Source organism: Nycticebus coucang, chromosome 16, assembly GCF_027406575.1.
Source record: "Nycticebus coucang isolate mNycCou1 chromosome 16, mNycCou1.pri, whole genome shotgun sequence".
Lineage (NCBI taxonomy): Eukaryota > Metazoa > Chordata > Mammalia > Primates > Lorisidae > Nycticebus > Nycticebus coucang.
Window position 1 is genome coordinate 62,881,965 of NC_069795.1, and position 26,328 is coordinate 62,908,292.

Genomic DNA, 26,328 nt, shown 5'->3' on the forward strand with positions numbered 1-26,328 from the left:
GGAAGTTCAATTCAGGAATCTCTGCAATCGAAAATATTTCCTGAAAAATTCTGATATTCTTACTGTTCCTATTTATGATTATAGCATCTAACATCCTAGAAATATTCCAATCACTCAGCTAGAAAAGCAGCAATCTCAGAGACAGATTAGTCCCTCCCTACCAAAAATCTATCCACTTTTAGACCCACTTTCTATTTTTTATATTCTGAACAATACAGGGCATTCATTTAGGAAACTAAACCCTTTAGAAACTAATAAAACATAACTTTACCAACTGTCCTGCCTTGGTAGTCAACAAAACTCAACAGTTTCTCCAAGCAGTGTGATAGCCATTCTCCTAGAAGGCACAACAATCCCCACTTCCCAGTATTCATATCCTTGTGTAGTCCTGTTCCACACTGTATTTTGATGGTGCAACAGCTGCTCTGGGTGACCAACAGAATATGAGAGAAGTAATGTCATCTGAGGCTAAGTCATAAAAAACAAAATAGGATGACTTCTGCTCATGCTTGTGGATCACTTGCTCTGGAGGAAGCTAGGTGTCAGATGTCAGTCAGGCAGCCCTATGGAAAATACCCATACAGTGAGGAATTGAGGTCCAAAACCCACATGAGCATTTAAGTGGCTCATCTAACCCTCGTCAAACCTTCAAGATGATGCCGCCCCAGCCGACAGCTTAACTGCAAGCATAAGATCTCAAGCCAGAACCACTCAGTTAGTAAGCAGCTGCTAGATTCCTTATTTGGAAACTGTGGGGGAGAGAATACATATTTGTTTGAAACTATAGTGATAACTAAGATACAGTGGGCAAGGGTCACCCACTGTTTCTTGAATGGGAAAAGCAAAATTCTAATTACAACAGTTTTGAATAAAGATGTATTGAGTTAAATTTGTTAAAGACAAATTTGTTAAATTTGTTTGTCTAATATTCAATAAAAAACTTAAAAACCAATTCCCAACTCACTTAACTACTCCTTCCTCACCACAAAAAAAGGAAAATATTAAATATATGTTATCTGGAGCTAATACACATCACTAATTAGATCACAACCTAAAGTGTCAGAGATTTTCAACAATTACATTCAAAATACAACAGCAGGACAATTCCTTAGATCCTATTTTTTCTCTCTCATTGCAGATGTCAAGCATTATATTTAGCAAGTTCCAAAAGGGCTGAATTAGGATGCCTTGATTACACCTGGACTGTTTTAATGAGTTTTAAATTAGACCTTAAAGAAACGTGAAATAAAAGCAGTAAAGGCAATAGTACACAATGACTATGTACAGCCTCCAACTACAGAATTCAATACAAGGCAGAGTTTTCTTCAATAGTTATAGACATAACGGATCACTACCAGAACATCACATAAGTTTATTTCAGATGTAATAGCAATGTTAAAATTGACAAGTTTAATTCTTAACTGCACCAAGTAAACTCAGCCATATAATTATTTTTAAAGTTATTCCCTCCAAAAAACTGAGGGAGCTTTTCTTTTCCACCACCACACACCATTGTTTCCCAATAGTTCTTTTTGGAGGACTTTCAATTGATAAATAAACTGCTTTGGAAATAATGCAGAACTTCCTTCCCTAAATGAAAACTAGTCTGGACAAGCTATATATTGCATAGATTTCTCTATATTCTTTTCTTCAAAACCTAAATGCAATTACCATACAGTATAATTTTAACCTATTTGCCCCACGATAAAACTATCTGTACTGAAAAATATGATGGATATATCCTGTGATCTTCCAGTTAATAGAATTGTTTTACTTCAAAGATAATTATCATATCAAAATAACCAACTCAACATGGGACATTACTTCAGTCTTTACTGACTCACAGACATATGAACTAGTGCCCAGCTTCTACCTCTTCCACATCTTCCTCCTCCATAAGTGGATGGAATTATTTAACACAAGTCTGATGTAGGACAATAACCCTTTACAAACATTTACAATTTATGTGAAGTCATTGACTAGTGTGGAAAACAAAACTGTATGATAGGGAGCACACACAATTCAAAATTTACTATTTTTTTTCTCCTTAAATAACAAGTATTTAATTGTTATGAGGCAGCTATTTGGTTTTCAATAACCACATTTTGGGATACATTCATAGGACTGATTAGATAGTCCAGGTGAAATGGTTATAGAAATTGAGGCAGTGTCATCTCAGAAAACTCATTTATATATCAAAATCTATTTTGATATCTTGGAAGTTTACAAAAAGGCTGAATTCTTCAAACTAATTATGCCTTCTGTAACTCAAGCACTAATTCTCTTGGCAAGAGCAAGCTGAAGCTTATCCATGAGGGTAAAGGTGCTCAATGCTAAACTTTTCTTCTAAGCTTATATTTGGACTGTTTAAGAAACTTCTACCCCAAAATCCAGCATGGTCTGTCTACATCTTTACCATCTTAAGATTAGAACCCTCTATCAACTATTTATCTTCTTTTTCTGAATTATTCTTGGCACTCAAGACTGCTGAAGTCTATTGTACTTTGTACTTTCACGTTCTCAAATAAAAACTTTAAGTATGCATAAACATTTTATAAAATAATTCTGTTATTTAACATATTTGGAGATGAAACTTTCATACCAAAATTTTACATAAGAGGATAAATACGAATCAACCTTTCTTTTAATGTCTAATGACAGAAAGAAAACTCAAGCCCTGTGCATTGTTTTAAAGTGTAATTGTGAACATTTCCTGGGCCATCAGCACTAGTAATCTAATAATTTCTAAATACTGGAGATAAGACTATGGGAAGAAAACACAAATATTTCAACTGTTTTCCATCTTACATTAGCAACCTATCAGAGCTAATCCCTGTGTTTCAGAAAGCAATCTGGCACAGACCAGTACTGTCATTAGAGGAGGTCACAGTGACATTTGCATTAACACTTTATACTTCTACTTTTCCAAGAATAGAAGCAATATGTTTAACAATTATCCTTAACCCAAATCCTTAAATTCAGTATCATAGGCACAGAGTATAAACAAATCTGAGATCGTCTCCAATAGATAAGCAATAGCACAGCTATGTTATTCTCAAAAATACTGTCTAGATATGCTTTTCTGTAAAATCAAATGCTCAGTGGCCACATTTTTACCAGCCTACATTAGTTGACATCAAATGTATTTATCATGCCACAAATCCATTTAAGCTTCCTTTAGGTAATTCTTAATATGTCCAAAAAAAAAAAAAAAAAAAAAACACCTGCTTTAGGTTTACTTAGGGGTAGTGACCTATAAGGACATCAACTCCACTTTCAAGGTCATACTAACTATTGTCCGGTTTACTGAAGAAAAAGGACAAGAGAAGAAATTAAATCACAAAAAACTTCTTTATGTCAGTTAAAGGCCGTATCTCTAGCTGGGATATTAAAAAAAATTAATCTCACCAGCCCACACTCTAAAAGTTAATGCCACTACTAACAATCAATAGCAGGAAAAATAAACCTGCTAGCAACCAGCCCACTCATTAGCAAAAAAGCAGTTTAACTCAAATACTTAGACCAAAGTATAACACTACCTACCCACATTGCCCCACCCACCAGCAAGAAGAGAAGAAATGCTTAAAAAAAACATCAAAATAAGCTTAGTATTTCTTATAGGGATAACAATGGTCTAACTCCTGAGACAGTGCTCAGAAGAACTAAAGGTGGAATGAAGGCAACGTCTAGGGATATGCATCTCACAAGTCTTAAAAAACCCAAAGTACCACAGACTAAACTTGTCTATTAATTAGGGAACAAGATATTGTTGCTGCTGCTGCTTTTTGCCTTTTGAAATATACATTTTGTAGGCTCTGCTCTTCAATGTGAAAGCAAGACACTAAAAAAAAAAAAAAAAAGCTAAAGACTTTGAAATTGTTTGATACCCAACTTTTTTGAGACCAGGTATTTTAAACACGAAATCAAACTGATCTAACCTTTACCTTCCTTCAATTGAACCACCTCACAAAAATAAGGGAACTAAAACAATCCAAGCATGATTACTTTTTAAAGTCCTTGAAAATATTAAACTTCTTGAAGAAAAAGAAAAGACAGAAGGAAAAACAAGAACAAGGAGAGGAAAAAGCTTTAAAAGAAAGGGGGAAATCAACGGGCCTCTCTTTTATTTGGCGACAAGCAAGTGCAAGAAAGTTCATTTGTCATTTGTTTAGTTGTCTGTCTTTTGGACATCTGCATTCTGACCAGAAGGGACTTTGAGGTTTTTCTGCAGCACATGAGCATCTGCAGGCTCTATCCTCTTATAGTAGTTCTTCTTTGTCTCAATAATCTCAAAGCCAAACTTCCTGTAGAAGTCAATTGCCGACTCATTGCTGATCTGGACATGCCTGAGATATAAGAGAATAGCACAAAAAAATTAAAAATTAAGGTTTCATCATCTTTAAGTGTTTGCTACAGAATTTCAAATTAGCTGGAGCTAGAATGCTGCAGACATTTGTTACATTCTCTTTACCATTACCAGTAATCAACATAGATCAGTACTTGTTTCCTGAAAATGTTTTCACAATAATTTCATACTTTTAACCTGATTCTTAAATTTGCAAGACAGCTGGCTGAGATTAAGAAGCTCAATAACAGTGTTTATTCTTTAAGTAAAAAAAAGGAAAAAATATGCTACCCTATCATATTTTTTATTTAAGGGGAGAAAAGATTCCTATAAGTAAAAATGAGTGAAATAGCTGTAGGAGTGACTCACAGACCATATTAACACACAGAAAAAAGAAAAAAAAGATGAATAGAAACTATATGTTCTCAAAGTTTGAAGATACCTTTTTTTTTTCTTAAATAAGAAATGAGGTCTCACTCTTGCTCTCACTCAGGCTGGTCTTGAACTCCTAAACTCAAGTAATCCACCAGTCCCAGCCTCCCAGCATGCTAGGAATACAGGTGTGAGCCACCACACCTGGCCCTCATCCTCTTTCAGACTGATGAAAAACATGATATATATTGAAAATGAAAATTTGAGTTTTCTCAATTACTTCTGAAAACAAGAATGCACATTGTAATCTGTCCCACTGCCAAAATCAATTTTAAAACAATATGAGGTAACTGTAACTTTGACTCAAACTGTATAAAAGCAATTTACATAAAATGTTACTCATTAATATTCTGAATTAAAAAAAAAAACAATGTGGCTGTATTCTGTCATGACTCTTAAATCTTCAGACTTTTGAGATTCAAGTATAATTTCACTTAAGTAATCTCCAATTTTGATTATTAAACTCAACTATAAATAAGCGTGTCATTGATAGCCTCAAACAAAATATACAAAGTACAAACAGCATGGCATAAGAAAAGTAAGATTATCCTAGCACTCTGGGAGGCCAAGGCAGGAGGATCCCTTGAGCTCAAGAATTCAAAACTAGCCTCAGCAAGAATAAGACCCCATCTCTACTAAACACAGAAAAAACTAGCCAGGAGTAGTAGTATACTCCAGTAGTCCCAGCTATTCAGGAGACCGAGGCTTAGACCCAGGAGTTTAAGGTTACTGTGAACCAGGCTGATGCCATGGCACTCTGAACAAAATAAAACACTAATATTAATGGGATTAATGGCTTTGAATTTTGAAGACCTGAGTTTTAATCCTGGTTTCACCTCTATGACTTTGGAGCTCCTAACCCAACATAATAAAGCTGTGCGTTTTATTCTCAGCTTCCTTATCTACTATTAAACAAAACAAATTGCCTACACCTTATACTTTTTTTTTTTTTTTTTTTTTTTTGAGACAGAGCCTCAAGCTGTTGCCCTGGGTAGAGTGCCATAGCATCACAGCTCACAGCAACCTCGAACTCCTGGGCTTAAGCAATTCTCTTGCCTCAGCCTCCCAATGGGACTACAGGCACCCACCACAATGCCCGGCTATTTTTTTTTTTTTTTTGGTTGCAGTTGTCATTGTTGTTTGGCAGGCCCAGGCTGTTTTCAAACCTGCCAGCTCTGGTGTATATGGCTGGTGCCTTAGCCACTTGAGCTACAGGGGCTGAGCCTTTTTCACAGCAACTTCAAACTCCTGGGCTCAAGTGATTCTCTTGCCTTAGCCTCCCAAGTAGCTGGGACTACAGGCGCCCGCCACAACACCCAGATATTTTTATAGACAGGGTCTCCATCTTGCTCAGGCTGGTCTGGAACCCGTGAGCTCTGGCAATCTACCCACCTCAGCCTCCCAGAGTGCTAAGATTATAGGTGTGAGCCACCTCACCCAGCTCAAGAGATTCTTTTGTCTCAGCCTTTGGAATAGTTGAGACTACAGGCACCCACCACAAGCCCAACTATTTTTAGAGGCACGGTCTTGCTCAGGCTAGTCTCCAATTCCTGAACTCAAGCAATTTACCTGCCTCAGCCTCCCAGGACTGCTAGGGTAACAGCCATCTCTCCTGGCCTTAAATTGCCTACACTTTGTAATAACTACTTTTCCAAGGTGTTTCCAAAAATACAATGAAATAAGTGACCAGATTTACTGTCAATTTAGTAAAGTCTTTAGATAAAAACATTAACTATTATTTTACTTACAGATAGATGTTGTCAAAAGTGCCATCTTTTTCACAGATGTTTAAGACATGATTTAACATTTTAGTTCCTATTAAGACAAACAACAAATAAATAACTTCATAAAGCAACCTTTAAATTACATATCTATCCATCTGCTATCTTAACTACTTGTGTCCTAAAAGAATTTATGAGGTATACACTAGACATCCTTCTTTTCTTTTCTTTTTTTTTGAGATAGAGTCTCATTGTCACCCTTGGTAGAGTACCATGGTGTCACAGCTCGTAACAACTTCAAACTCTTGAGCTCCAGTGATTCTCTTGCCTTAGCCTCCCAAGTAGATGGGACTACAGGTGCCTGCCACAATACCTGGCTATTTTTAGAGATGAGGTCTCACTCTGGCTCAGGCTGCTCTTGAACTCATAAGGTCAGGCAATCCACCGCCTCGGCCTCCCAGAGTGCTAAGATTAAAGGCGTGAGCCACGGCACCCGGCCTTACACATCCTTATTTTCCAAAATTTTGTTCTCTCTGTACAATAGCTACCTATGTTTAAAATTATCAGAAAATTAAACTTTTTATACAAGTACTTCCAGGTAGAAGAAAAACAGAAAAGGTAAAAGGGGATGTAAATAACAAATCTATGTAGGGTTTCCAACTCATTTATGTTAATAAACAAACACTAGTTATTCTTCACATTATTTTATATACTCAGTAACCCATCTCCAGTATTCCAAAAAAGAAAGAAATTGCCCTACTATATCAGCTACAATGTATTTATGCTTCTTTGAAGAAGTAAAAAATTACAAGTGATCTTACCTATTCCTAGCCTTCGGTAAGGTGCCAGACATCCTAATGTCATGATGTAAAGTCTCTTCTGGTTCTGTGAATGATCCACCCTACAGCACACCGCACCTACAGCAATATCATTGAAATAGGCTGCCATGGAAAATATAAAGATATAATGTTCAATAGACAGAATTAACATATTCTATTTAATATTCTTCTCTTCTAAAGAACTATACCATTACTAGCAGCATTAAATTTTACATCAGCTACTTTATGAGTATCGATAGCCTCAAAAATCTTACAGTCTTAGGAAGTTGAATCTTCCCCTAGAATAAAGTTGAAAACTTTAGAGAATAAACTTTAAAGAATAAAGTGAAATCTCATAGGCACACACTAAATAATAAAGAACATTTAAATCATTTCCTTTTAAAATTCAAGCATTTTGATTTCTCTGATATTTTTTCTTAGAACCTAGACTTCCTCCATTTCCACACTTGGAGCCAAATTAGTTAACTCTCTGTGCTCCAATATTAAAAACAGTTTTTAAGAACACAAAGAAATGAAGAGGGGTAAAAAAAACATATACCAAGTTTTGCTAATTCGCCAACCTCCAGCACATCCTTGTAGAACTTGTCATTGTAGCTGACAGGAAAGATGACCTGGTTCAATCTCTTCAACTGTTTAATATTGTGTGGTGTTACATCTCCCAGCTCGATCCGGCTACTGGAACAAACCAAAATGTACTCAATAAAATATAATTAACGTAATGTGCTGAGCTAAAATGAATATACCAAAAAGACACCAAGACTTTTTTACTTGATAACCAACCCTTTCATATTCCTATGAAGATTACTATTTATAAGCAAATCCTGATAGCCATTTGATTCAAATTGTAACTCAAAGTTTTCATATATTTATACACATTTAGGGACAAATACAGCACACAAAAAATACTAAGGCCAGAATAATATTCTACAATAAATGCTAAAATTTTCCTTGTAGTTTGTAGTTCAGAAAAATTCAAATACACCTATTATAGATCAAAAAAGACTCATGATACTTAACATTGGCAAAAGGATAGCAAATGGTATTCTTATACCCTACAGATGGGATGTAAATAGATACAATATCCCTTAAGGACAATCTAGGATCCTGAATCAAAAGCCTTACAATGGTATTTTAAATACCAGAGATGGTATTTAAATATCCTCAACACATATCCCTCCCTTACACTTTCAGAACCAGAATCTCTATAAAGTTAACAAAGAGATACACATTTTGAAAAAACATTTCAAGGCCCGGTGAGGTGGCTCATGCCTGAGCTCACGAGTTTGAGACCAGAGCCTGAGCCAGAGTGAGACCTCATCTCTAAAAACAGTCTGGCATTGTGGTGGGCACCTATAGTCCCAGCTACTTGGGAGGCTGAGATAAGAGAAAGACCAAAGCCCAAGAGTTTGACGTTGCTGTGAACTGTGATGTCACAGCACTCTACCAAGGGCAACAAAGTGAGAGATTCTGTCTCAGAAAAAAAAAGAAAAGAAAAAACATTCCAGCTTCAAAACTACCTATCAAGAATGCAACAATAGGCCAGGAGCAGTGGCTCACACTTATAAACCTAGCACTCTATGAGGCCAAGGCAGGAGGATTGTCTGAGCAGGAGTCAAGACTCCAACTCTACTAAAAATAGAAAAAATTAGCGGGACATTTTGGCAGGTGTCTGTAGTCTCAGGTACTGGGGAGGTTGAGGCCAAAGGATTGCTTGAGCCCAGGAGTTTGAGGTTGCTGTGATCTATGATGCTACAGCACTCTACCCAGGGCAACAGGGTGAAACTGTCTCAAAAATAAATTAAAAAGTACTCAATTACAATTTCTAAAAAAGCCTAAGTCTCTGTTTTTTAAAAAATACGTTATGAAATATAATTGTAAACAACACAAAGTAATTTAAGAACCTAGGAAGTCAACCCTCTAAATTATAAGTGAAAGAACTTGCAGTTTTTTTAATTTTAAAAATGATTTCTAGGTAATTACTAGGCTTCAGGCATATTTACAATTTTTGAAAAGATAATAACCAGGTATTTCTTGACTTCATATAGGAAGAAAAGGTGGTTACAGTGCAGTGTGTGAGATCAAGTTTAATAAAAGTTAAACACTAAAAAAATGTTTCCAGGAGGATGGGCAGACCAAGACAAAATAGAAAAAACAATATCAAACCATTAGGGAATTGGAAGCTTAATCTTTCCCCACCTAATTAAAAAGAAACACATCTTCATTAAAAAAAAAAAAGCACATCATAGAAATGACTTAAGCAGTAAAAGTATCCTATAAAAACAACCAGAAATAAGTTTGTTGATATAGTCTTTTCAATATTTTTTTCTATGTACATATGTATTTTAAACAGATTTGGGATATTATAAATAGCATGGTAGCTGTTTGAGAAATTAATAAAATTGGTTCTTGCTGGACTTTCAGAATATGCTAGAAATAATTTCAAAGCATCCATTAAATGTAACTTTGTCAGCAAAATTCAGCTTTAAATATAGTTTAACTCTCATCAACATGGTATGTCTGATTGAAATGGAACACTTCTGTAATCCTGATCACTTAGCTCCAAATTATTTTAAGATGTGGACATTCTAAATATATCAGAGTAATATCATCAACTTGCAAATATAATTGAGCAAAAAACATGTAGTATTAAAGGCATAAGCAGAGGGATATGCAGAAATGTCAAGAAAATGAGAATCTGACTGTAAACAACCAAAAAGTTCTTAGAAGAGAACTTCTAAAAAATTAAGCTTAGAAAAGTCCAAAGTTTCTACTAAAAAATTAACCTAAGAATAGATCTTTAAGAATTTTTGTGAATTGGGCGGCACCTGTGGCTCAGCCCGTAGGGTGCCGGCCCCATATACCGAGGGTCACAGGTTCAAACCCAGCCCCGGCCAAACTGCAACCAAAAAATAGCCGGGCGTTGTGGCGCGTGCCTGGGGTCCCAACTACTTGGGAGTCTGAGGGAGGAGAATCACTGAAGCCCAGGAATTGGAGGTTGCTGTGAGCTGTGTGAGGCCACGGCACTCTACCAAGGGCCATAAGGTGAGACTCTGTCTCTACAAAAAAAAAAAGAATTTTGTGAATCTAAATTTTTCTAAAAGTCTTATGAACACAGTAAAGTTATCTTTTCAAAGCATAAATTGGTTCTATTTCAGTAAATATTTGAACACCTATGTGCTAAGTACCTAGAATACAAAGGAGTTTATAATTAGTAGGAAAGGCAAGTATATATTAGGTTATATAGTATGAAATGTAAGATTTCCTTAAGTATTAAGTCTGCTGATATTTCACTTGGACACTACTTGTTTTATTTTTACTGTGAAGGGACCTCTTTATTCTTTCAGATGCACAGTTTGGCTTGTAATTACCTTTCAAATTTTATTTTATTATTTTATTTTTTGGAGACTGAGTCTCACTATGTCGCCCCAGATAGAATGCTGTAGTGTCACACTCACAGTAACCTGAAACTCTTGGGCTTAATCGATTCTCTTGCCTTAGCCTCCCAAGTAGCTGGGACTCCAGGCACCCGCCACAACGCCTGGCTATTTTGTTGTTGTTGTTGTTGTAGTTGTCATCGTTGTTTAGCAGGCCCGGGCCGGGTTTGAACCTGCCAGCCTTGGTGTATGTGGCTGGCACCATAACCACTGTGCTACAGGAGCCAAGCCTGTGTTTGTTATTTTTGAATATGAGTTCCATTATAGAATCAATAATGCAAAGACAGCTCAAAATATCAACAAAGTGTTTGGGAAGAATATGGATAATGAATGCATAGAAGGTTGGAGGTTTGAGAAGTTGGATTCTGATGATTTTAATCTTGAAAATGAGCCACATGAGCCACCTGAGACCAAGGTGAATAATGATGAGCTGAAAGCTGTAGCAAAAGCAAACCCATCTCGATTTTTGCATTAATTAGCAGCAAAATTTGACATAACTATTTCAACAATACTGGACCATTTGAAATAAATCAGCAAGGTAAAGAAGCTGGATAGATGAGTTCCACAAGAATTAAACAAGCATCAGAAGAGAACTGTCTTGAAGCTTGCCTTTCTTTGCTGTCACAACACAAAGGCAAACCATTTCTATACCATACTGTTATGTGTGGTGAAAAATGGATTCCTTTTGACAATCACAAGCATTAGGCATAACGGTTGTATGAAGACAAAGTGCTAAAACACAGCCCCCAATTGAATATTCATTTTAAAAAAGCGAATGTTATCTGTTTGGGGTCCAGCACTGGTATTATCCACTACAGCTTCATAAAACCTGGTCAATTGATTACAGCAGATGTCTACTGCAACAAATTGAACAAAATGATAATGATACTTGTGATTAAGCAGCAGAGATGGTCAAAAGAGACAGGACAATGCTTTTACAAGACAACACTTGACCACCTATCATACAAACAAACGCTGCTCAAACTAAACAGGCTGGACTTGGAAACCCTCTGTCATCCACTGTATTCACCAGACCTTACACTACTGACTACCACTTTTTCTAGGCTTTATACAATTCCTTGAAAGGAAAAATATTCAATTCTCAACAAGCTATAGAAAATACCTTTTACTATTTCATAGCCACTGGCTCTCCCCAGGCTTCTTTGCCATTGGCATCAACGAGGCATCATTAAGATGGCAAAACTGTATCAATAGTTTAGGCGCATACCTTGATTAAATGTACTGCTTTTTGTTGGAGATATAATTAAACTTTTGATTCAAAATGGAACATTTCATACAATACAATATGCCAGTAAATAGTGTATGTACACAAAGTACAAAATAATATTAGAATGGAAGGTCACTATTCCAATGGAGGGGAACCTCCAATTTAGTATTTTAGAATACTAGGTTTTAAAGGAGTAGTAAGAATTTGTTCTGTAGAGACACAATCTAAACAGAGGGTTAAACATTAACAAAATAGCATATGCATTCCTAAAACATATTATGAGTCTGAACTCCAAACTCGTAGATCCAAATTATCTCCAAAGCATCTCTCAGAGATACTCCAAAGTAAACACATTGAAAATTGAATTTCTAATCTTCCCAGCAAATGCTGCTACACCTGAAGCTTTTCCTGTGTCAGCACATAGCCTCTCCATCTTTGGCTACAGATTACCATATTTCGCCATATATGTGCTCCCATGTGTAACATGCACCCACATTTTTTTGCTCAAACTTTCAGGGGAAATTTTTTTTTCAGTTTTGACTACTGAGCAAAGTCACACAACTGTCATCTCAATTCAACTTTAAAACATGTCATTACACCTGAAACATTCCTTAGGTGCCATCTGCAATCAGTCCCCTTTCCTGCCCCAAGCCACTAAATCTACTTTCTCTTTCTACAAATTTGGCTTTTCTAGACATTTCTTACAAATAGACTCACACAATAAATGTGATCTTTTGCACTAGGCTTCTTTCATGTAGCATGTTTTTTAGTTCATCCATGTTGTAATATGTGTTAGCAATTCAACCTTTTTATTGATGAATAGTACTTCATTGTGGTATGGATATACAACACTTTATTCACCAATTGATGGGTTACAGAATTTTATTTACTTCTTGCTTATTATAATAAATAATGCTGCTATAAATATTGCATACAATATTGGACATATGTGGGCCTATGCCTTACTTTTTTTCTGGTATATACTTAGAAGTGGGATTTTAGGGTTGTATGGCAAATATATTTAAGAAACTGCCTGTGGTGGGCAAAATAATGGTCCCCAAAGGATTCCCATGTCCTAATCCCAGAAACCTTGAATACATTAATTTACATGGAAAAATGGACCTTGCAGATGTGATTAAGACCTTGAGAAGTGAGAATTAACCAAGATTATCAGACGGACCCAATATAATCACACAAGTCCTTAAGAATGAGAGGAAGAGATGTGACAACATAAGCAGATACCAAAGAGATTTTAAGACGCGCTACACTGCTGGCTTTGAAGATGCGTAAGAGCCAGGTGCCAAGGAGTAGAGGTGGTCTATAAAAGCTAGTACAGGTCAGAAAATGTATTCTCCCCTATGGCCCCTAGAATACACACAATCCTGGTATATTAGTTTCCTAAGACTACCTTAACAAAACACTACTGACTGAGTGGGTTAAAACAACTGACAAGTTTTTCATAGCACAGGACGCTAGAAGTCTGAAATCAGGCTATCAGGAAGGCAACACTTTCTAAGCTCTAGGAAAGAACTCTTCCTTGCCTTTCCAGCTTCTGGTGGCCCCAGCCATTTCTTGACTTGGGGCAACCCAACTCTAATCTCTACTGCGTCTCTCACCTCTTCTTAGAAGGACACTAGTCACTGGATTTAGAACTCACTTAAATCAGTATGAATTCATCCTAATTACATCTGCAAAGACCGTATTTCTAAATAAGGACACATGCTGAAGTTCTGAGTAGACGTGAATTTTTGAGGGGCACTATTTAAATCACTACAGATGCCAAAACCTTGATTTTAGCCCAGCGAAATCCATTTCAGAGATATGAAGAACTGTTATGGTAAATCTGTGTTAAGTCATACATTGTATAATAATTTTTAACAGCAGTAATAGAAAACTATGTTGCTAAATTGCTTTCCAAAGTGGCAGCCCCCATTTACCTTCCCATCACTAATGTTTAGGATTCCAATTTCTATGTATTCTTGCCAACTCTTTTTTTTTTTTTTTAGACAAAGTCTCGCTCTTTCACCTGAGCCATAGTGCCATGGCATCAGCCTAGCTCACAGCAATCTCAAACTCCCAGGCTCAAGTGATCCTCCTGCCTTGTCTTCCAAGTAGCTGGGACTACAGGCGAGTACCACCATATCCAGCTAATTTTTCTATTTTTAGTTGAGACGGGTTCTTGATTTGCTCAGGCTGGTCTCGAACTCCTGGGCTCAAGGGATTCTCCCACCCTGGCCTCCCAGAGTGCTAGGATTATAAATGTTGAGCCACTGTGTCCAATCCTTGCCAGCATTTCTCATTGCCTTTCTGTTAACAGGCATTTTAGAGGTGTGATGTAGTATCTCATTGGACATTCATTTCTCTAATGACTAATGATGCTAAGCACCTTTTTCTTTGGCTGTTAGCCAGATGTATACCTTCTTTAATGAAATATCTATTTAGGTATTTCACATATGAAATAGGCTCATATAAGCCTGAGAAAAAACTCTAGAATCCTTACACTAATTTAATCCATAAGAATTTCTACCTGTTAATTGGATTGTCTTATTACAAGTTCTGAGCATTCCTTATATATTCTGGAAACAACTCCTTTAAAGGTCAGCCAATTGCAAATTGTGGGCTTTTGGGAGTCTATGGGAACAAATCTATCTTTTTTTTTATTGTTGGGGATTCACTGAGGATACAATAAACCAAGTTACATTGATTGCATTTGTTAGGTAAAGTCCCTCTTGTGAACGAATCTATCTTAAAAAGACATTTATGAGACAAAGGGAAAAACTGTAACTGAGTATCAGATCATAAGATGATATTAAGTGCCGTAATTATATTTTAAAAAGTCTATGTTAAATATAGAAATATTTACAGGTAGAATAAGGTACTATGCCTAAGATTTCCTTAGAAAAGCTCCAGCTGGCTTGGCGCCTGTGGCTCCAGCGGCTAAGGCGCCAGCCACATACACCTGAGCTGGCAGGTTCAAATCCAGCCCTGGCCCGCCGAACAACAATGAGGGCTGCAACCAAAAAATTGCCGGGCGTTGTGGCAGGCGCCTGTAGTCCCAGCTACTTGGGAGGCAGAGGCAGGAGAATCGCTTAAGCCCAGGAGCTGGAGGTTGCTGTGAGCTGTCATGCCACAGCACTCTACCCAGGACAATAGCTTGAGGCTCTATCTCAAAAAAAAAAAAAAAAAAGGCTCCAGCTAAAAAAGGAAAAGGGGAACTGATCCATCCTACTTTTAGAATTAAATGATGGGGTTAATTGTACTGTTTAGTTTCATGTGTTTGAAATTTCCATTACAAAGTTAAAAATTACTCATTACATAGGCACAACCTTTAGTACTTTGCAGGCATGTTATTTTTGACACTAAAACTCACGTCTCATTATTCGTTACTATTGGAAAGAACAAGTAAAAGGAGCCAAGACCTTTAAATTAAGCCTTTAACAAACTCCAACTTCTCAATCTCCAGGTGTACCAAGTCTCTGGATTATAGAAGAGAAATCGAATGAGAGCAGGATGAGAAAAAACCTTCCATTCCTGTACGGATGTGAACAATGAAGCTACTGGGTGGCGCCTGTGGCTCAAGGAGTAGGGCACCGGTCCCATATGCTGGAGGTGGCGGGTTCAAACCCAGCCCCAGCCAAAAACCACAAAAAAAAAAAAAAGAAAGAAAAGAAAGAAAAATGAAGCTACTAGCCCATCTCTTCATATAGTCCATTAGCTATTAGTTTGTACCAACACCACAAGATTAGTCCATTACTCAGTCAAATTTCATATATGTAATCTTTAGGCTTAGAATATGGTAGTAGGAAAACTTTACCCTTGGCTTACAAAACAAGCAGTGTGATAAAACAAGATAATGCATGCTAAATTTTATTATAGTAGCATCATACAATAAGCACAAAAACCTGGGCATGGTGGCTCATATTTGTAATCCCAGCACTTTGGGAGGCCAAGATGGGAGTATCATTTTTGAGCCCAGTAGTTCAAGGTTACAGTGAGTTATGATTGTACCACTGCACTTCAGTCTGGTGACAGAGACAGAGCAAGACTTCATCTCTTAAAGAAAAAAAAAGAAGAAAAGAAAACACTGTAACACTTATGCCCCTAATTGTAAAAGCAAATTTAGTAGCAATATTCTGAAAGGCCACAAGATGGGGACATGACTTCACAGAAGTTGGCCCTTCTCTGTACAAAGTGTGACTTAAAAAAAAAAAGGGGGGGGGGAGTGTCTTACTATGTTGTCCAGGCTAGCCTCTAGCGTTGGCAGTACTATAGGTGCATGCTGTCCGGCCCTCAGTGTGACCTAAAGTTATTCAGAAAAAGTGGAAATGAAGTATAGAAAAAGCTTACAGCCTAACTGTACATTTTCAACTGGTATGAAGTACAAAGGGGCACAAAATTTTACACTGCTTGGTCATTTGTCATATAATGTTTTGATATGGACTGGGTCTAGTTCCCTCCATTTTAAGATAATGAAACTTGGGCAGCGCCTGTGGCTCAGTGAGTAGGGCGCCGGCCCCATATGCCGAGGGTGGTGGGTTCAAACCCAGCCCCGGCCAAACTGCAACCAAAAAATAGCCGGGCGTTGTGGCGGGCGCCTGTAGTCCCAGCTGCTCGGGAGGCTGAGGCAAGAGAATCGCGTAAGCCCAAGAGTTAGAGGTTGCTGTGAGCCGTGTGACGCCACGGCACTCTACCCGAGGGCAGTACAGTGAGACTCTGTCTCTACAAAAAAAAAAAAAAAAAAAAAAGATAATGAAACTGAAGCCCAGAAACAAATATACCTATAGTTACACAGCTATCAATAAAGCCAGAATCATGCCTATACCTATGAACTTCCACTAGAATTCAAGATCAGCTAGGATTATAGGCTAGGTCTGCCTCTATCTCCCAAAGTGCAAGAATTACAGTCATGAGCCACCATACCTGGCCCTTTTCTGTCCTTCTAAGATGCACTATCTCTGTACTGCTATAAGCATTTCATTTTATACCTTACTCCTTCTAAACTGTAAGGCTTAGGGACAGGACTTCAAAAATTCAAGATCAAAGAATCTCTAAAACTCATTAATATCCCATAAAAACTCCTATTTCATCTATATTTTATTTAATTTTTTTTTTAATCTTTTTTTGGTTGTTGTTTTAGTTTGGCCGGTGCTGGGTTTGAACCCACCACCCTTGGCATATTGGGCCGGCACCCTACTCACTGAGCCACAGGCGCTGCCCTCATGTAGATTTTAGAGCAGCGTTTCTCAATCTCAATTTGGGTTGGATGCATCTTTGTAGGGGAGGGCTTTCCTGTGCATTGCAGGATGTCTGGCACCATCTTTAGCCTCTCCTTACTAGGTGTCAGAATGCTCTTCATTCTGTTATGACAACTCAAAGTATCTCCTGACATTACAAATAATCAGGAAGGGGTGGAGGGACACGAGGATAGAAGTTTGCCCTGGTTGATAGTCACTACTTTAGAGGTTTAGCAAGAATCAAAACAGCAGTAGCAGGGAGGATCAACTCTCCAAATTGTATGACTGTAAGTAGTAGAGCTATAAAAATTTCAGCGATCATTTGGTTGGTTACTGATGCTAAATAACACACAAAAAAACAACAGTGAGTGACCCTACCTCTAGCTGGCATTTAGTTCTGTGTCACACAGAACTAAAGTCTGATCGCATTTAATTCAAAGCTTTTTGCATTGTAATAAATTTCCTTTAAGATAAATAAGAAACTATACAGATTAGAAAAAGGAAATGCAAATATACCTTTTCTGGAAAGAAAAGTTTAAAATGCTCCTAAGAACAAAATATTTTTCTTGCTTAACCTTGTAAGTTCTACCTGCAAAAAATTCTCTTTCAAATGATGTGGACCCTAAACAGGCAACACTTTGACAATATTTACTAATCTGAATGTTTCAACACATTTTCTTGTTTCCTTTTCTTTTTTGAGACAGGGTTTTGCTCTGTTAATCAGGCTAGAGTGCTATGGCGTGAGCCTAGCTTATAGCAACCTCCAACTCCTGGGCTCAAGTGATCCTCCTGCCTTATCCTATCGAGTAGCTAAGACTACAGGCGCCCACCACAATGCCCAGGGTCTTACTTTCTTAGACTGGGCTTAAAATCTTGATCTCAAGCAATCCTCTCACCTGGGTCTACTAGAGTGTTAGGATATAAATGTGAGCCATCTTGTTCAGCCTCAACCCTACTTCCTAAATAACATGATCTTTGATTGTTTTGTAATTTGATGCCAAGGCAAACAATATCCTACAAAACCTGTCACTTGTTTGTAAGTTATACAACACGTTATACAACAAAGATATAAGTTATCTTTGCAAGTCACAAGAATATACACACGACTGGTAAAAGTGGTTTTAAAAAAAAGAGGGGAAGAATACCATTTATTAACTTATCAGCAAAGTAAAATTAGAGTTATGTGTTAATATTTATCCAAAACCACCTTGTAAAGGAGTCATTACGAAAGTTCTGAGATACACAAAAATCAAGAAATGCAAAATCCATGCAGATGGAAACAAAAGAAGGCCTTTTTAGGCCAGGCGCAGTGGCTCATGCCTGTAATCCTAGAACTCTGGGAGGCCCCTCAGATTGCTTGAGCTCAGGTGTTTGAGACCAGCCAGAGCAAGAGTGAAATCCTGTCTTCAAAAAAAAAAAAAATAATAGCCTGGCATTGTGGCAGGTGTCTGTATCCCAGCTACTCAGGTGAGGTGCAAGAATCTTTTGAGTCTAAGAGTTTGAGATTGCTGTAAGCTGTGCCAAGGCACTCTATGAGGAAACAAAATTACTCTTTCAAAAAAAAGAACCAACCAAACAAAACAAATGAAGCCCTCCAGCAACACCCATAAGCCAAGCAAGGTAAAATGTGCATGGGTAAATCAGAAAGTACAATGTTGACTATGTTTCTTAGAAGTGAAATAATGGACAGTAACAGTCTGTTTCAAGACTCATAGTGAATGACCCATGTACCCAAGACTCATAGTGAATGACCCATGTACCCAACGCTGAAACAGCAGCCACAATGTCTTTCTCTATTCTCCTTAAGGTTTTTGCAAGTGCTCCTTCCCTTTCCAATCAGCCTTTGAAGAGAGCTTACAGAATAAACTACTACTATCTTTTTGAAGGTCAACCGGCAGCAAATATCAGAGGTTTAAATATGACATTATTGGGCCAGGCGCCATGGCTCATGCCTGTAATCCCAGCACTGGGGAAGCCAAGATGGAAGGATTGCCTGAGTGCACAGGTTCGAGACCAGCCTGAGCAAGAGCACGACTCTGTCTCAAAAAACTAGCTGGGCATTGTGGCAGGCGCCTGTAGTCCCAGCTACGTGGGAGGCTGAGGCAAGAGAATCACTTAAGCCCAAGCCAGGGCACTCTACTGAGGTAAATAAAGACTCTGTCTCCAAAAAAAAAAATAAAATAAGACTTTTTTTTTGAGTCCGAATCTCACTTTGTTGCCCTAGGTAGAAAGCTGTGGCATCACAGCTCACAGCAACCTCAAACTCTTGGGCTTAAGTGATTCTCTTGCCTCAGCCTCCCAAGTAGCTGGGACTATAGACCCCCACCACAACGCCTGGCTATTTTTTTGTTGCAGTTGTCATTGTTGTTTTAGCAGGCCTGGGCTGGGGTTGAACCTGCCATGGATGTGGCTGGCGCCCTACTCACTGAGCTATGGGTGCTGAGCCAACATTATTTTTTGATCCAAAAAATTCATTCCCAGGAAATTATCTAAAAGAAATTATTAAGTATTCATGTTGAGCAGTTTTACAAGCAAGCACTCACAATTGCTCTATAGGGGACTGAGATGAAAAGATTCTAGAGGAGTGATTTTCAACTAATGTGCTGTGGGAGGATCTTAGGTGTGTCTCAAAATTTTTTAAAAGAACATTAATTAAATTATTTTCAAAAGAAGAAGTTCAAAGCACAGTAAGTATATTCTTTTTTTTAAATCAACATAATTTAAGTGTGCCACAGAAGTTTAACTAGAAGTTCTAGTGTGCTCCGAGATAAAAAAAAAAAATTAATAAAGATTGAAAAACGCCACCTTAGACCCACGAAACAAAGTTGTCACTTAAGAACAGTTCTAACAGCCAGGCATGGTGGCTCACAGCTATAATCCCAGCACTTTGGGAGGCTGAGGCAGATGGATTGCTTGAGTTCAGGAGTTGGAAACCAGCCTGAGCAAAAGTGAGACCCCTTCTCTACTAAAAATAGAAAAACTAGCTGGGCGTTGTGGTGGGCACCTGTAGTCCCAGCTACTTAGGAGGCTGAGGCAAGAGGATCAGCTTGAGCCCAAGAATTTGAGGTTATCTACTTAGTAGACAGGTTACTGGATTACAATGTTTTAATCAAAAACTAGGAGTGACCTCAGAATCCTTCACCACAGAGGTATAAACAGCCACAAACTATGTGTTGGCCCACAAGCTGAAACACGTAGAAATATCTACCATCTGAGAAACAGATTTCAACAACAAAAAATCATATTTCACACAACTTGGGGAGTATTTTTTTATAGGTTTAGCACAGCACTAATAGAAATATAATCTTAATCACATAAAATTTTATTTTTTTAGCATCTATGTTAACAAGACAAAAAAAGGAGAAATCATTTCAACATGCAAAGTAAAACTTATTAAGGAATGTTTTAACTTACAAATTTTCGTTTTCATTCCAAGTCTTTAAAATCAAATTTATTATTCTCACAGCGCACTTTAATTCAGATGTTAACTTACCTTGGATATATGTGATCTGTATTTATACTTCATAACTTTTTTTTGGAGACAGAGTTCTCATTCTGTCACCTTGGCATCATAAGCTCACAGCAACCTCAAACTCTTGGGCTCAAGCTGATCCTCTTGTCTTAGCATTTCGAGTAGCTGGGAAAACAGTCACCCACCACAACGGTAGTCTTAGGAGACAGGGTCTTGCTCTTGCCCAGGCTGGTCTCCCAACTCCTGAGCTCAAGCAATCCACCTGCCTCAGCTTCCCAGACTGCTAGGATTATAGGTGTGAGCCACAACACCTGGCTTACACGTCCTAAGATTTAAAGTAGATTTACATCTCCAGGTTGTTTCAAATATACTGAAACTGACTTTCCATACTTTTTAAAAATATTAATTAAATTAAATTTTAAATTAAAATCTAAAATTAAAATCAGTCACACAAGGCACATTTCAATTGCTCAACAGACAACTGTAGCTAGTCACAATGAGACCAGATTAACGTTTTGGGAATAAGTTAGGCACTAGACTTAAATAGGTGATGGAAAAGGAAAGGTAAAGCAGAGCTGGGTGATAACACTATTACATAATTTTGTAGCTATTGAACTATAATCCATACAATTATTATCTTCATGATGGAATGTTTCTAATGACTATTACTGGTGTTCTACTAGTTACTACAGACTGTTTAAAAAGGATGTTTGGTTAATTGAGAAAGTATTTGTCTTTTCAAATGTCACAAAGGTGAAAGCCATAGCTAACAAATGGAAGAGAAAATTAGGAGTCAAAAGATTTCCACAGGCCAAAAAAGAGGATTTAGCAAATGAAATTTAATACAAACATTAGTCTGGTCTGGCAAAACCACTGAGTTTGAAAGATAATGCTTTCCATCTGCAGTCTCCAACCCCACTGTTAGGAACCAGGTCTCACAGCAGGAGGTGCGCTGTTGGCCAGTAAGGGAAGCTTCATCTGTATTTACAGCCACTCCCCATTGCTTGAATCACTGCCTGCGCTCCCTCTCCTTTCACAACAGCGGCAGCATTAGATTTTCACAAGAGCTCAAACCCTGCCTTAAACTACACATGTGAGAGATCTAGGTTGCATGCTCCTTCAGAGAATCTAATGGACGTTTGAAATTATGGAAAACAGAGAATGTATTTTGACATAATAGCTGTGTGCTCAGCCTATCATATAAATTTAAAAAATCTTTTCCAACACAGAAATTCTTGATTATTCTTCATTAAGAGCTTCTCCAAGAGCTGTCTGCAATTTGGGAAGAAATCACACCAGATGGCAACACAGCATGAGTCACCACTGCACACACCTATATAGATAGTAGATACACTTTTTAAATAATACAATGATTTAATTTACAGACAGACGCAAACATCTGATCTTCATATGCTTTGTGATATAGTTTTACCAGGTCATTACATACTGAAATAAATTTCATATTTTCCTCATATTTTTCCTTTATATTAGTTAAGATATTACATTGATTTTTTTAAAAAACGGTGGTACAGTTAGGTTATATTTTATATGGTTCATCTCAACACAGTATGTGTCATATGTAACATAACAGTATTTGTTATAAACAAAGTATTTGTTATCGGGAAGAATGTACGCATTTTAAAAAAACAAAGTATTTGTTACAATTCACCATCTCAATCAACAAACCACAAATTATTGGTTTCAAAGAAGCAAGGAGTAAGAATTGTCCACACTTTTATTTATTCATTTATTTATTTTGAGACAAGAGTCTCACTTCATCACCCCCTATAGAGTGCCTGAGGGTACACAACTTTTATAAAAGTTGTCAAATGCTGCTTCACCCTGACCGGCTTTTGTTTTGCTGACAAAAGCAGCAATATAACCTTTAAAAAGTTTAATTATTAAAGTATTAAAAAAAAAATCACAAAATCCTGTATATAGCTCAATTATTTTTTTCTTACATACGCATACCCCCTTCCAATGTAATCAACACCCAGATAAAGACACAAAATGTTTCCAGCATCTCAGAAAATTTCCTACTGCCTTTTGCCAGCCCACACACTGTCTGAGGTCACCATGATTCTAATTTCTTCACATAGTTTTGTTTGACTGCAGAATCTTGTATTTCCTAGTGACATTAGTCAAAATGGCTTCTTTATATATTCCGATTAGTAAACCACACTGTTCTATGTTTATGCTGATTTTCTAGTATCTTGTTAAAGACATTATTACTAGAGTTTGCACTGTCTTACAACAATTGAAGAGTAAATGGATTTAGTTTTACTTTCCATTGCACTAATTACATTGCCACCTCATTTATTGGTTGTGTATACCTTTTTGCTTGAAATCTCCTTACCCAGAAAGGAACACCAGATAAAAATTCACGGGCATATTCAAACTACAAGGTCTCTGGTTCATAAAAACAAGCAACCTCAGTAAAAAGGAAGGACCATTTCCTAGATCTCAAACTTCTAGATATTCATATAAACATATGAAATAGTCAATAACTGGAATGTATCTACTGTAGAAGAAAGGCAAATGCTACATGCCAATAGAATGGAATGTCTAGTGCTAATAAAATACTCATAGCAAAAATATAAGGAAAATCAGATAAAATAAGTTTTAAAAGTTTCAAAGTGATAATACAGGCAACAGTGTAAAATTATTTAAATGGTAGATGGATTTGGAGTTGGGCCTTTTAAAGTTTCCAATTTTATTTTTATTTTATTTATTTATTTATTTATTTATTTATTGACACAGAGCCTCAAGCTGTCACCTACCCCATCACAGCTCACAGCAACCTCCAACTCCTGGGCTTAAGCGATTCTCTTGCCTCAGCCTCCCAAGTAGCTGGGACTACAGGCGCCCGCCACAATGCCCGGCTATTTTTTGGTTGTAGTTGCCATTGTTGTTTGGCAGGCCTGGGCTGGTGTATGTGGCTGGCGCCTTAGCTGCTTGAGCTACAGGTGCAGAGCCAGTTTCCAATTTTTGATATTTCTATTCAACTAACTGTTCAGGTAGCTCAATATACAATAGAACACTTAGCAAATAAAATCTCATACAAAAATCACATAGAACCACTTTTTCATTTCCACAGGCCATTTACAAATCAAGAGTCAGGACCATCAAAACAGCAGTATGGTGCTCAGTGACACAAGTTTTGAAACTCAAGGACCTTAACAACTTTTAAACTTATACTGTCCTTATGTTTTTAGTGCTTTAAACACAGAAGCAAAAAAATTTTTAAAGTCCCATCTTACTGGAAGTTTATCCTGGAAGTATAATAAAAGGGACTACTCCTACAAAATCACTGTTTCAAAATAAAGAACTCAATGCTAAGCTCCCAATCATGAGAATAGGAATTACACAGGTATAGTTGTTCGCATAAGATAAAAATTCAAGAACGGTTTCCTCTAAATCTGGCCAGTTATTCATTTCCATGGATCCCCTTCCATCATGTTACACATAAATATCCATTGTAAACATAAAGGCAATTACTTCATAAGTATATTAATTAAAGACCAATTGTGAATATCACTGTTTGGCCCCATTTCTATTGCCAAGTTAAACATCAGAAAGAACATTACACCCTATGGAGACTGAGCTAGATCAAAGATCTGGATCTAAACATACAACAATTTCTTAAGAGTCCTTTATAAATCCATGGCAGTTTCAACACCAGGAACACTTTGGCCTCATTTTTCTTATTTAAGGGAACCTAAAATGCACTTTCTTTTTTTTTTTTTGCAGTTTTTGGCCGGGGCTGGGTTTGAACCCACCATCCGGCATATGGGGCCAGTGCCCTACTCCATTGAGCCACAGGCGCTGCGGGAACCTAATATATATATGTATTGAGTGCCTAGCAGTAAGGATACAAAAACCCAGTAACAGACAGCAACCACATATAAGGAGCACAGTCCACTGAAACAAAAAACAAACTCCCCAATTATGCTGGACCATATACAAAATAACCAAAATTCCTAGATCACAAATCAAGTGGAGAAAATTCTGTCCTTAAATTAGTTTCCTAATTGAAACTCTTTAGAACTTGGGAAATATGTGAGAATGTCGTGTTTTCTAAACTTTAAAGATTCTTACTGTAAGACATACAATTCAACATTAGAGTAACTGTCAAGTTTTTAAAGCAAAATTAGAGTAAGGCTATGTCACAGGCCTTACTTGCTAAAGACCAAATTAAACTTTCTCAAACTTTTCTCTTCAGAGACCTGAAACACAGATAAACACAAGATAATATTTAGATCTCTGTTCTAGGTAGAATGAGATTATTCTGAAAAGTAACTCTTATTTCATTCGAAAAGGGCGCTGAACTAGTTTGAAAGGTTTCACTAACTTGAAACATTGTTACAATTCTTTGACTTCACGATAACAGAAAAAAAAAACAAACAAGGCATCTCAGAAAGCTCTTATCATAGTTAAGTTTCATTTCCTTAAACGCAGTTTATTTAGCCAATGCTTTAAAACAATGTTATGAAATCAATACTTTAACAGTATATAACCTAATGGTTAAGAAGGCATTTCCATTTCCAAATGGAAACAGACGAGTCAAAGTAGTCCCTAATTTTATGAAAGATAAAAACTGACAGACGGAACGTTAGCTTTGACTACCACCTGAAGAAAACAGCCAAATTACCCAAGACCCTCTCCCAGCGGTCGGGGGCAACAGGGAACTACTTAGGCAACAGCTCCACCTACTGATCCTCAATACTTCCTAGAACATTTGGCACCCCAAGTCTACAGTGATCGCGCTCTCTCCCCCTCCTCCACTCGCTCTGACCCAACCCAAATCTAGTTGAGTCACTAGCTCTTAATACTCATTCCTATGCTCTTTATTCTAATTTCTTCTTCTCCCAGAAGGTTCTTGCATGGCTCCCAAGAGTGAATAAAAGTGAACTGTGCCATAGACCACAGTTCCACCGTGGAGTGTGGATGTGGAGGAGAGGACAACCACACCACTCCACCTAGAGTGGCGGGCCGCGGTGGCTCAAGTCGTCCGCTCCAAGGGAAGAGGCCCCAGGCGCCTCACGACAGCTTTTCCCGGTTGCTCATTTACCTGCTAGTCTCCAATCAACCCGCCCTCGTCCTCCAAGCCGAAATCCGGGGTTCCTCGGGTCTCGCCCCCGTCGGCCCTTCAGCCCGCCAACAGCCCAAGCTTCTCCGTCCCTGAGAAGCCTACAATCTCCCTTCGCCCGGTCTTATCGCCCTCTCCCTCTAAATGGGCCCCGGCCCCTCACCCCGCCGGCTCGGCCCGGCCCGGTGCCCTTCCTCACCCTTTCATTTTCCCCGCCTACTGAGGCCGTCGTTACCGCCGATATCAACGCCGCCGTTGTAGCCGCCCTGAGCTCTCCGCGCCCTCAGCTCGGGCTACCAACCCCGAAAGCTGGCCTCCTCGCCTTGGACAGCGAGCTGAGCGGGTGACCGAGGCTGCGAGAGTCAAGCGCGGCCCTGAATCTCCCGAGGTGGCGATGGTGTCTCCCGCCGCCGCACTGGTGCAGCCGCTTCTCCACACGTGCACACGGGACTCTCGGCTCCCGCCCGCTGCAGCCGCCAGCCAGCTCGAGCGCTGCGCCGTGACCTTTCACCCCGCCCCCTCGCGCGCAGTCGC

At 38.1% G+C, this 26,328-nt stretch overlaps 1 protein-coding gene across 2 annotated transcripts; it reads right to left on the reverse strand.

The window, feature by feature from the left end:
- Positions 1–1,352: 1,352 nt before the first annotated feature.
- Positions 1,353–26,328, reverse strand: NAA50 (N-alpha-acetyltransferase 50, NatE catalytic subunit). Of its 2 annotated transcripts, none has more exons than XM_053564211.1 (5): positions 25,994–26,328; positions 7,876–8,009; positions 7,320–7,439; positions 6,526–6,592; positions 1,353–4,346 (listed from the first exon to the last, which is right to left on the reverse strand). In XM_053564211.1, the coding sequence occupies exons 1-5, from the start codon at positions 25,999–26,001 to the stop codon at positions 4,169–4,171; spliced, it is 507 nt and encodes a 168-aa protein (XP_053420186.1). In that variant the 5' UTR covers positions 26,002–26,328; the 3' UTR covers positions 1,353–4,168. The 2 variants fall into 2 exon arrangements, with proteins under 2 accessions (XP_053420186.1, XP_053420185.1); XM_053564210.1 differs by having other exon boundaries at positions 7,876–8,012.